Below are 12359 nucleotides of genomic sequence, written 5' to 3' on the forward strand. Positions count from 1 at the left end.
ATATCACCGTTCAGCTCTTCTAGAGTAGAGACCCAGTAACTTTATAGGCAAACGGATAGGGTTTGCATTTGGCTGATATCCTGACAGTGTGAGGTGTAAAGAGGTCCTTGACGAAGCAGCGACAGCAAGGATGCATTGAAAAGAGCTCGTGGGATCTTGTTCTGTACATTATAAAACCAAGCTGAGTATATCTCCATTCAGTGGTTATGAGTCCAGGTCCCGTTCCACAGATATGGGACGAGAACGATACCTGCCGGAGACTATTTGACACATGGAGCGTTGCTGATACACAAAGCTGAGCTGGCGATTGCAGTATGCCTTGTAGACCACGCACGGTAAAGCAGCAATACCCTCTAGCTGTTCTTCGCTAGTCCATATTGAAGACCCCCAGAACTGGCACAGTGCCATAGACCTCGTCATTCACTCTCTCTCCTCATTCCGAGCCTTGTGTATGATTCCTAATCTCATTAGAAAGCTGTACCGCGAAAACGGATTTTCTTCTTAAGGACTTACCCATGTATGCTATGAGTTGTGCTAGTCCAGAAGTATTCTTTTGCCTCGACTACAAGATTGCATGACTCATTTGCGGCGGTTTATATCGGATGCTATAGTCGGTAAGCCTGGTCATATTGCGCTTCTTTACGAAAAGAAATTATCGATTCTAGCTTGCGGTCACAGTGGAGAAACAGATGCTGGGCGTTCTGCATGTGAATTCGTTGTCCAAGAGTGGGAAGTGAGTATGTATTACTATAGCATCCAGTCGGCATCTCATAGCCGCCCAATAAATTGCCCTTAATTGCTAGATACTGAGACGAGCACTTGCCCAAAAACAAGCAAGACACAATACCACTGCAGAGGTGTAAACATATGCAGCGTATTCAGAGTGTATTCAAGTAAACACGTCAGTCGCATAACGCATGCTCGCCTTCAAGTGATCAAAGAACTTTTCAACCTCCTCATCATTCACCTCAGGTGGGACATCTTCCTGCTTCGTTTCCAACGCAATCCGACGACGCTCCTTCTTCACATCAACGTAGATATTGTTAAACGCTTGGCGCACAGCCTTGCCTAGTTCCGCACTTCCACAAACATAGATCCTAGCCCCCTGCTCAAATAGCGAGACAACTTCGTCTCGGTCACTTGTAATCCGGTCCTGGATGTGCTGGGCTACGGAGCCGTCGGCGGGACGGCTGTATGCCCATCTGACGTCGACGATACCCTTGCGAGACCATTCAGCGAGCTCTTCTGCGTGGATGTCGTCCTTGCCTTTGGTGCGGCAGCCGACGTAGAGAATAGCCGGGGCGGGCTTTTCGGTAATAGAGTCGCTTCGGCTGAGGATCTTTTCAGCCCGGTCCATGACAAAGCCGCGGAAAGGCCCTAAGCCACTTCCTGCGCAGGCCATGATCATTGGCGTGTTCAGGTCGGTTGGGGGCTTGAAGCCTGAGTGGGAGGGACGGACAGCAATGTGAACGCGTTCGTCGGGTTGGAGAATGGAAAGGTAGGTAGAGGCTACGCCCATGTACGGCTCGTCTGTGCCGGAGAGAGAGGGTGCGTTGAGCACGGACACCGTAATTGAGCATTCTGTCGGGTCCGCAAGGGGTGAGGATGAGATAGAGTACTGGCGTACTCGCATGGGCGGGAGCATGGCTAGGAAGTCGCCGAGCGGTAGGCCGATGGAAGGATAACGATCCAAGATGTCCAGCAAGCTGAGGCGTTTGGTGACAACCTCCTCATTGAAGCGGCTAGGACTGTTGGCCATGTATTGCAGCTCGGCCTGGGATTCTTCGTCGGCCACGGCTGCATCTGCCAGAGCAATCAGGTCTCGTTTGGACGCGGGTTGGGACAGTTCAACATAGGAGGAGAGGAGAGCGAAGGCGGAGATAGGGGTGTCAATGGGAATGGCTGACGGTCCGCTTTGGGTCTGGGATGGCTTGCGAACAGTCAAAAAAGCATCCCAAGGCAGTTTGAACCGACGCATTGCTCGACGGACGATGCTCGTTGGGTTCACGGGAAGCACGGCAAGGTAATCACCGCACTGGTAGGTCATGTCGCTTGGAAGCTTGATTCTCACCAGTCGTTTCGCTGAAACGTCGGGTGCTGTTAGGAGTTGGTTCTCAATCACATATCCTTCCTGCAGCTGAAGACCCAAGGTTGTCACTCGCTTTTCTGAGCTGAATTCGACTTGTAGGCCTGAGCTGGCTTTCTTGGCAGCCTGACCCTGAGCTTTGGAGCCAAATTTCGCACTTATGGCAGGCCATAATGCCGACTCGCTCCAGTTATCGAAATCAGTAAACATGTCGGCGATGGCGGTATCAACTAATCCAATATCACACAAGCGATTCCCACCATGCTCGCCCACCAGCTCATTGATGGCTTTTGGAATCCGGTAAAAGGTAGCAGTCCAATCATCTTCATACGGTGATCAGCGAGTTACATAGAATAGAAAACACATGAGTGATAAGGTATACTCACGATGTCCACAACCGAATACGGCATAATTTATGCCCTCGAGTTCATTATCCTTCGCTCCGCTTAGCCACTCGAAAAAGTGGGCCGCATTGTCAGCGGGTTGGCCTTCATAAGATGCAGCAATGAAAACCACAGGATCTCCTTTCGGAACATTCTCAGTGGCGGAATCTAGCGAATTGACCTTGGCACTAAATCCCCATGCGGCTGCATCATCTGCCAATCTCCGAGCCAAAGCCTCGCAGGTTCCGGTGTTGCTACCGAAAAAAATGTGCATCGGCTTCATGTCTCCCTCAGGAAGGGCTGCGTCTTTCTTACGTTCCCTGCTAGCTACCTTGGAAGATTCAGGAGGCACAGATCCACTGTTCAAAGCTGACTCCAACGTTATCGGGTCCAGCCCATGCCTGAGAGTAGCTCTCATCTTGAAATCCTGCGGCTTGATAGTGAGTGTCTGTTTGATCCGCAGGTCATAGCTTGGATCATCCAGCTGAAAGTTGAAATTTTGCAACAGCAAGGCAATGGCCAGTAAGCCTTCTTGCCAGGCAAATGGCCGCCCAATACAGCCTCGCATACCATTTCCAAAAGGCTTCCAGGCGTTCCGAGGGAGATTGTTGAAATTCTCATCCAGCATCCTCTCCGGCTTGAAGTCCTCGGCGTCCGCACCGTAGACCTTGGGGTCGCGGTGTAATTTCGGGAGAAGCACCGTGATTGGCTCGTCCTTGCCAAGAACATATTTTCCATTGCCCAAGGTCACAGGGTCTTCTTTGTTCTTAGTCGGATGCGCATGGACTCTTATGGCACTCGCCGGGGGATTAAGGCGTAGCGCTTCTCGCATGACTGCATTGATATACGGCAACTTGGGGAGATCATCCACGGCAATCTTCCGTCGGCCAATCACCCTGTCCACTTCTTCCTGTGCCTTTTTATACGCAGATGCATTTTTGAGTAGATAATAGAAAACAAAGGACAGCATTCCAGATGTAGTTTCGTGGCCTGAGGGAGAAAAAGGTCAGAACATGATAAATCATAACGACCAAACTCAGACAAAGTACCTACCTGCAATCAAAAAGGTAATCATGTTGTCAATGATTGACTCATCACTGAGGCCCTTCCCTGACTGAGGGTCTCGGCCAAGGATGAGAGCGTTGAGCAGGTCCTTCTTGTCTGATGGATGCTTCCTCCTATCTTCGGTCAACTCCTTCGCCAAATTTCTCATATAAGAAATATCGTTCCAGAAAGAATTGTTATCGCTCGTGGGCAGTTGGTTCAACAAAGATGGGCGCTGTGCCCTATAGCTAGCTACCTGCAACCCACCAACCATCGCTTCTACGAAGGGGTGCATGCTATCGTGGTAGAAAGAGTTGAAGCGGGTTCCCATGGCGCAGAGAGCGATGGAGTCGAGAGTCAGACGGGTGAAATCTTCCGTGACCACAATGGGAGTCTCCGGTCCCTGTCGAGCCCATTTCATGACGAGCTGGTTGGCAATGTCTTGCATCTCTGTGGCAGATTGACAACTCATTAGTCCGACGCAATAGGGGTACAATTGGCGATGGGCTGCTTACCATCGAACATGGCCCTAATAGATAGGGGCCCAAAAGCAGGAATAAGGACACGGTGCGCAAGCGCCCAATTCTCTTCGCCGGGGTACCGGGCTGTGAATAAACCATCGTGAAGAAGATGACGAAGCTGGCCCAAACCACCATCTACCGATTTAGCGAATCGCTCCTCATTACACGCTTCGTCGACGAGTTCTTGAGTAGAAATCACCACTCTCGACACGCCGAAAGTGGTCAGGCGGTAGATTGGACCTTGGCAGATGCATCATAGTTAGCATAGATAACTATCTCAATGGAAGGAAGAAAAAGTCAAGGCTAGCTGTCTCTGGAATGAGACGCAAAAGGGATAGAAAAAGCAAACATGACATTGTGGAGGGGTAAGGGCGGGGTTACCATATTGATCTGCCAGCAACTCAAAGCTTCGGATTGGCATCTCCTGGTCAATATCGTAGACATTTCCCAGAAATGGAACGCCTTTGGGGCCTGGGATAGGAACATGCTTTACGCTGCTCATGATGGTGTATGGATATGGATTGGTGCCAATTGCACTAGAGCTTTTGACGGAGAAGATGTTTAGTTCTCACAAAAGGTTTGGTGGAACAAACAACACGGGGTTTAAGTTTCTCTCAGCGACCACAGATCACCTGACGGACACACTTGGATGAGTCGAACTGAACTGGAGAGGGGACACATGCATGCAGGGAAGGAGACTTTATACCTCGTAGAATTTTGAAAATATTGCGGTCGGAGGGAACGTATGCCTGATGATGGTGCATAAGTCCAGTGCAGATGAAGTGTCATCATCACTCCACGCCATCATCTGCGGAAGGGAATCCCCAGCCAGAAGGCCGCCCGACTGCAGTGCATACCAGGGCAACCATACTTAGTGGCGAACGTCATGGGGCTGATGAGAGTGGATCATGATCCAATGTAGATCAATGAGTTCAGAGGACGGGATCGTAAGTAATGGAGAAACCAGCACATCTACCGCGGCCTGTAAGCACTAGCGGGACCTCGGCCAGCCAGAGATGCAGGTTTACTATTCATAGCTGGGGCATGAATTATGATTAGCAAAGGGGGGCATATGATCGGTCCATCGGTATGTCGGACACGGAGATCGGTGACAACGGACCGATGGCTGAAGTTAGTAGATACTCCGTGACAACTCCAAAGTAAGTAAAAGCAACGATCCATGGATGCTCTTCTTTTATGCCACTTATGCGTTTCGGTGGATCCAGATGATGCTTGGTATGTGCGTATGATCAGTCATCATGGCCCCCACTTTGCTATCGAACTGGTCTCGTGGCGCAATGGTAGCGCATTAGTTTCCGGTACTAGAGGTTGTGCGTTCGAGTCGCACCGGGATCGTTCTTTCCTTTTTGCCATCCGACGGTTGTAATACTTTCTTTTTTGCACCGCATCTCACTCAACAAGCATCCTTGCGTCATTAAATCTCCGTCTTGAACCGTGTTCCCGGCTCACAACCTTATCGCTCGGTCTCGAGGCCTGTCCACCGTGCTGAAGCGGCCGCATATGCGAATGCCCAGAGATAATACACCCATCAATAATAATATTAGTAGAGCACCGTAGATGATCGTCGGCGCGCTACAGGACGTGACAGACGGCGGTATGACTCGGTCTGCATCACAATGGAAGCACTATACTACATAGATAGGCCGACGGGGCTACTCAGTATATCAGTCAGGGTGCTTAGCTGATTTCGCAAAGATATAGAAGCAATAATCTGCATAGCGCAGAAAGAATCCGTTTAAATGCAAGTTGGTATATATACAAGAGGAAATGAACGCTCGTCCTAGGGCCACAGGACTAGAGAAGATGATGGGAACAATATGAACAAGATCAAGAATAACTCAGTAACAGTAGGATAGTGCGCCGCTCTCCCGATCATGGTGCTCACTCAATATGGTTCAAGAACAACTCCAGCGCGACCTTGGCCAGCAAAGCAGGCGCTGGTATGGATTGCTTCGCCGCGTTGGTGTGATGGGCACGCAGAAGCTTCATACAAATCCCCACAGAAAGAGGCAAGGTGGCACCCCTGGAACAAAGGTTGGATTCATCGTTTTCGTCATGGACACAGAGGTCATTTTAATATGGATACTTCAGCCGGCTAGGAGACTGGCTGGTAGCCCTTATGTTTCCATTCGCTTTGTTTCCACTCGGACTGGAAGTTGTTCATCTCCGTCCGTTCGGAATCCCACTTCGCATCGTTCAGGGCATGTTCGAGACGGCCCCTCTTGCGCTGCCGAACACAGAAGAAGATGAAACCAGCCAGACAACTGGCTCCGACAGCTGCTACGCCAATGCCGACACCAGCCTTTGCGCCACTTGGTAGCTCGTTCCATTTTTCGGACAGTGACTTCGGAGGAGGCTTGTTAAGCTGTTCCACGGTGGTCGAATTACCACTAGGATTGGAAAGTCAGTATTGTAGGTATAGTGGGAGAAATCGGCTATAGGGAGCTACTTACGACACGACCTTGATGCTCTCCCAGGATCCCGAATGGTCTGAGTACGTATACTCCTTGCCGGTGTGGAAGTCATGCACGCGAACCTTCTCAACTACCATGGTGTACGGGCCAGCCGAGTAATCAATCTCACCACCTGCCCATACAATGGTACCATGAGGCTGACTGGGATCGCCGGCAGGCCAGATTCCAAAGCGGATGTTGCTGGGGGTCTGGGGGAAGTTCTTGCCACCCACAGCATCTTCATACTTCAGCGTGCGGACCAATTGCTGGTCAATCCACCACTCGACCTTTTCGCTCGTCCAGTAGGTGGTATAGTTATGGAATTCCGTGTCGGCATTAGGAACGTAGTGGAAGCCACCCCGGTCGAAAGACGTGTCGTTGCCCTTGCCGAAATAGTTGGACTGTACCTCACTGGTGTTGTATCCCACCCACTCCCAATCAATCTCGTCCAAGTCATCCGATTGGAGCACCACACTGCTCACTACACCACCACCCTTGGCCATCTTGACATGGGACTCGACAATGCCAAAGAAGATGAAGAAGTTGGATTGCATAGTGGGTGAATCCATCTTTTGGGCGATGGAGAATTCCGCACCCTCATCGGTGATGCCAATATTGCCGTTGGTGACATTCCAGATCGTGTCGTCGAGGGTAGAGTTGAAGTACCAGGTATGATTGGTACCTAAGGCTGCGTCTGCAGGACATGTTGTATTGAGTGGGTTACAGTTGCTGAAAGTCTGAGCGGTAACAAGACTAAGACTGGCTACCAGCAGCGCCAGTACATGAAAGAGTGACATGATGACAGGCTGTGTTGTCGAGGGTCACCACTCCCCAGAGATCTTGGTCGCAATGAGCGGAGCGACTCGGGTCAAGTTGCGGGTCAAGGATCTCTCCCGAATGTGATAAAACGTAACAGAGGGATCTAAATGGAGAGATCGAACCCTACAACGGCGTTGTCGAATATCCAACAGTTCCCCCACAAGAAAAAAAAGAGTGACGATTATTGAATGAATGGCAGTGCGATCGAATCGCACGAGGTGTGTTTGATGCCCACCGGCAAGGGAACGAAGGGGAGCAGGAGGAAGACAGGAACGAGATGAAACGGAGAAGAACAAACGACAGGAGAGGAGAAGAACGAGAGGGTATGACGGTTTTCCTTTTAATTAATTTAGAGCCATGGCATCCAACCCACACATGGGCGTTGGCAAACACTTTGCTTTCCCTTTTTTTCGTCCCCTCATCACTAATATCCGAGTCATGCTTATTTTTAAACCAGCATGTCTCTCTTTTTTCTTTCCCTACATTGGATGTCACTAGTTCGGCCCTAAACATTAAGGGGCACTTTTGAAACAGGAAACTGCCCGACCAAGAGGGTATGGCTAAACGGTATTGGGCCTAGCGGGCTGCCGATCCACTCTGGATTGGCCACTAGCGTAGTCCCTGACCCTGACGCTAGTCTGATCTGGAAAGGGTCGCTTGTACCCGCCAAGACCCTGCCGCGATGGGCGATAAGCAACGCTCAGGCACCCAAATCCAATCAGCTCAGGGGAGCGTCGTTGGATCTTCCTGAAGATTAAATGAGTTTGTGTTAGTATGGGTTAGTCTGATTTGATCCGGGCCAGAGATAACAATTGCCACTGTGCGGGATTCGGGGAAGGGTCCTGCCAACAATTCATCAGGCTGACACCCACAGTGTAAAGCCTCTGTTCCCTACACTCTTCATTAATAACAAGGGTCAAATTTGACCTTGCTTCGGAAGCATCCCAGGCACCAACATCCTGCACCTGGCCAAGACCCTTGGCCTGTCGAAGCCAAAGGCAGTCTCAGCAGGCGAATTACTAGTGGCGGGGCCGGCTGGGGAAGGTCTCAGCACAAGGCCAGTGCTGTGGCAGTGGCTGGTGGATGCCATTGAACAGTGGACACCACTGCGGCAAATTTTAGGTCCGTTAAATGGGGTGGTAATTTTGGAGTCAGGAGCCAGTAGAGACACCGCAACCTCCCGCAAGGTTCGCCTCCTTGTGGATATAATAGGCGAACCATAATTCTTCACCCTACAAAGATTAAGATATGAGGATCAGCAGGAGGTCTCGGTGCTGCAGAGGCAGAACATGCAGATACAAGGAGTGTTTTCAAGGTGAGGTTGCAGACCGCTACCTACCAACTTATGCAGAGCGTGCAGTTTCGGATTTGCCAAGCATTCTTTTACCCACTGCCAACAGCCGTTCGGATGAGCGCGAGGCCAAGATGCCGAACTGCAAAGAGGGTGCCTGACCTCGTATACTATTAGACGCCATCATCAGGGAAGTTATGCGCTGTCCCGTTACCCTTGTGTTTAGTAGATTGTTGTACCTCGTTCGGTAGATTGTCGGCCCATGACTAGTGGGGAAAACTTACAGCCCCCTTTTTGGGGGCTTAGTACCCGTCCACTGCTGTCAACAGTCCAAAGTAGATCCGCCATAATTTTGGGGCACATGACGAGGGAGCTTTGAGTGAACTGGGGTATAGTAGACTATAATTGTGGTTGTTTTCTCGTTTCATCTGTCTTGTTGTGATGTAAGGAAAAAATATCAAGCGTCGCCAAACTTGACTATCCATCCAAGCTCTTGTAGAAACTCTCGTACTGCGGCTGGAGTACCGTTATTATATATCCTGACAACAATAGTATCTAGGGGTGCTATTTCCTTTATCTGGGCATCGACCTCCAGACATATCTTCCGAATGGACTCATTGTTCATCTGGTCATTTGCGACCAGAATGTTGGCAAATTGACCAAAGATGAGCATTTCCAATGTCTTCAAATTGGCACAGCTTTGTTGTAATAGCTGTAATTTTCGCAAGCCATCTGTGAGTCTCGGATCTCCAGAGGCGCCTGATATGTGCTCGGTGACCGGAAAGTTGATGCATAGATGAGACAAGATCCCGGAATTTTTAGGTCCGATACAGTTTAGGAAGGACTCCAAGAGAGTGCCTGGACGACACGCCGTCTCCATCTCGTGGAAGATGAACCGATTCATACTATACAAAATCATTCTGGTCTCGTCCGATATTTGTCGGCAGACGTAGGTCAATGCAAGCCATGAGCCGGGTTTTTCGGGTGCAAAAGCTTCCAGTGGACATCCTGGGTCTTGGAAGATGTGAAGTGGATGAGGTAAAACGAGAGCTTGTTTGTATATGCTGTTACGTATCTTGATAGGTAAATCCAAGAAATTGAGAGGCAATGGCGATGCTGATATTGTAGGCGTATCTGCGGTACCTGAACAGGACATGATAAGAATATATCGAAGTGACTATGTTTGGTAAGTGAAGCGGTTCGGCAGCTCTTTAAGCTAAGTATTTCTCTATCAAGCGAAACAAAGAAAGGTTTAGTGTTGCGTGATCTACATTAGTTAGCAGAAATGAAGGTATTATACTTCTGTGGCATTGGAAACTAGCTACTCACGAATTTGTCAATACATCACCCGGGGATGTGCCATACTCTGCAACTCACTGGAAGATGTAAGCCAGATAATGACGCCCCTCCTTTCACAGTTTGGCTTTGGAGGAAAGGAAGAAATGGTCGATAGAAAAGTGACTACAACAAAGGATGGAAGCCATGTGACTTGCGGAAGCGGGGGATGTCAGAGCCCTGCCTCTTTCCGAGGATTCCCAACCCGTGGGATTGCTTCCCTACAATCCATGGCTGCATCAGTCCCACTGGATGCATCTAGATCTATTCTACGGAGAACGAATTGATCAACGAAACATGACAACTCTAAGTAATTTGAGCTTTTTAGTCCCTATGTTGATACATAGTTTTCGGCAGAATGTGCTGCCAAACTCACTACTCAGACAATATACAGTACTCCAAGCCAACCAAAGGATATGGGCATCAGTCGCTTCAATCCAAGGTTTACTGTCATTATTTCCATGGATATAGGACGTAGGTATCCATAGCAATAATATGTTTGATTCTAACGCGCTTAGAGTTTCTAAGTTCTAAGAATCTCCTTTGTCGAGCGACATAGATGGGCGCAGACATCTCGCATCTTTAACCCGACCACACATAAACAAAGAAGCGATGATCGACAGTATTCTTGAAGCAGCCAGTACATCAATATATAAATTGGTGAACCCAAACTAAGTCGCTGTTGTAGTCAATCTTACAAGAAAGTGCCCCATTTACAGAGATGGATACAATACCGCTTCCCGACCAGGTTTCTGAGCTCTACAATGACCTTCTTTCCCGCTGTGCACCCGATGAGCATAAAGATTGGGGACTCGCCATCACAGCTTTGAAGCTTCTGGCCATTACACGCAGACCATTTAGCATACTAGAGTTGTCCTGGGCGGTTACCCTGCATACCGCTCACCATGTTACTACTGTTGACGATCTTTCCAAGCTAGTGGACCACAAAAAGCTCATGAGCATAATACAACCCTTTATCGCAGATGTTGAGCTTGATGACTTGAGAAAATATCAAGTTCAGCTCATAGACGAGTCCTTGAAGGATTTAATCAAGAAGAAGTGGGCCACAAATCACTCGAATCCAGACGCCTCGGGGGACGATGGACAACGATATAGAAGTGCAGAAGCATTGATATTAGATATATGTGTGCGATATCTTCTCTTAGAAGAAATAGGCGTCAAACTTGTGTTCTCCGAAGAGCAGATTGCAATTTCGGAGCTTCCGCAAGCGTCCGACTTGTTCAACGACGAGAAAGACCCAGTCAAGTACAATTCTCATTGCTCGTGGGAAGCTTGGGAAGAAGATATGACTCGGTTCAATCCGACTGAGCGTGGATTGGGCGAGTTCTTTGTCTATGCGTCATGCTACTGGCCTGAATATTATCGTCTTGTTACGGCTGAGGCCCTTCCCAGCCTAGCGAGCATCGAAAAGTTGTGTCAAGCCGACTCGAACCGAATTCGCAATTGGACTCAGCAAAACCGTCGTCCAGGCTGTGCGATGCCGCCGAGGTTCCCATTTGACAGCCAGCTCTATGATCCCCTCAGTATCACCTGCCTTTATGGCTCTGTGGATATGCTGCATGTCATGCTCAGAGATTCTGATTTTGACAATGGCAATTTCCTCAAAATGACGGCCACGAAGGCAGCAGATCAAATCCTTCAATGGGGAGACATGTCCAGACTCAGGATACTTTTTCTGGATCCGAGACTTGGTCATCAGCTACGAAACCTGGAGTTTTTCCGCCTTATCATCCGCAGGTGGCGTGAATCAAGCGTCTCTCGACCCGACTGGGAAGATGCTTTTGCGCTGATTGACCTCATGACGGATCAAATGGTTCAGCAGCAATGGGGATATGAGCTCTGGTGCATTGCTGCCAGTGCAGGCTGCGCGCCCGTTGCTCAGAGGTTACTGTCTGGTGCTCGGCATAATGATGGGCTTAGAAGAGAGCTACTGCGTGAATTTTCACTTATGCCACAAGTGGCACCCTTGAAGTAATATGGTCATGTAGTGATATACTTGCTGGGGGAATAACAACGAACTACATCGTCATTATCTGCCTGCGGCAAGAATATGCCCTTCATTTGACTTTCGACGCCGTATCTCGGAAACGTTGCGTTGTGGTATATCTCCTGGTTTCTGCACGTTTTAGCTAGGATATGGCACAAGTACTATATGAAATAGCTTCAGACTTGTCTCACATACCACAGGATGGTCAGAGTCAACCACACCCTATTAAAATCTTAATCTTTCTGTTGTATATATCTACGTACTACTAAGTTGCTGGTTTGTAAACCCCACATCTACCCCCAAACAAGAAATTGCAAACAAATTAACGCATTATAATCAATACCCGCACTTCGAAGCTCCTAAAAACGAGGTAAAATGTTTCAAACGGGAAAGTCAAA

The 12359-nt window shown here is 49.0% G+C and overlaps 3 protein-coding genes and 1 non-coding gene across 4 annotated transcripts; 2 read left to right on the top strand and 2 right to left on the bottom strand.

Annotated features, from left to right (window-relative positions):
• Positions 1–889: 889 nt before the first annotated feature.
• Positions 890–4536, bottom strand: AtWU_09567 (bifunctional cytochrome P450/NADPH--P450 reductase; the record flags this gene model as incomplete). The annotated part of the gene is made up of 5 exons (XM_035504673.1): positions 890–2409; positions 2473–3459; positions 3523–3963; positions 4029–4274; positions 4416–4536. The coding sequence occupies 5 exons, from the start codon at positions 4534–4536 to the stop codon at positions 890–892; spliced, it is 3315 nt and encodes a 1104-aa protein (XP_035360566.1).
• A 782-nt stretch (positions 4537–5318) lies between these two features.
• AtWU_t237 lies at positions 5319–5390 on the top strand. Its single transcript has one exon. It is a non-coding gene; the product is annotated as a tRNA-Arg (tRNA).
• Positions 5391–6150: 760 nt separating this feature from the next.
• On the bottom strand, positions 6151–7305 carry AtWU_09568 (glycoside hydrolase family 16 protein; the record flags this gene model as incomplete). The annotated part of the gene is made up of 2 exons (XM_035504674.1): positions 6151–6445; positions 6509–7305. 2 exons carry the CDS (start codon positions 7303–7305, stop codon positions 6151–6153), a joined length of 1092 nt encoding a protein of 363 aa, XP_035360567.1.
• Positions 7306–10674: 3369 nt separating this feature from the next.
• Positions 10675–11949, top strand: AtWU_09569 (NACHT domain protein; the record flags this gene model as incomplete). Its single annotated transcript, XM_035504675.1, has 1 exon — positions 10675–11949. One exon carries the CDS (start codon positions 10675–10677, stop codon positions 11947–11949), a length of 1275 nt encoding a protein of 424 aa, XP_035360568.1.
• Positions 11950–12359: the final 410 nt, after the last annotated feature.

The sequence above is a fragment of the Aspergillus tubingensis genome, assembly GCF_013340325.1.
Source record: "Aspergillus tubingensis WU-2223L DNA, scaffold_11, whole genome shotgun sequence".
In the NCBI taxonomy this organism is placed as follows: domain Eukaryota; kingdom Fungi; phylum Ascomycota; class Eurotiomycetes; order Eurotiales; family Aspergillaceae; genus Aspergillus; species Aspergillus tubingensis.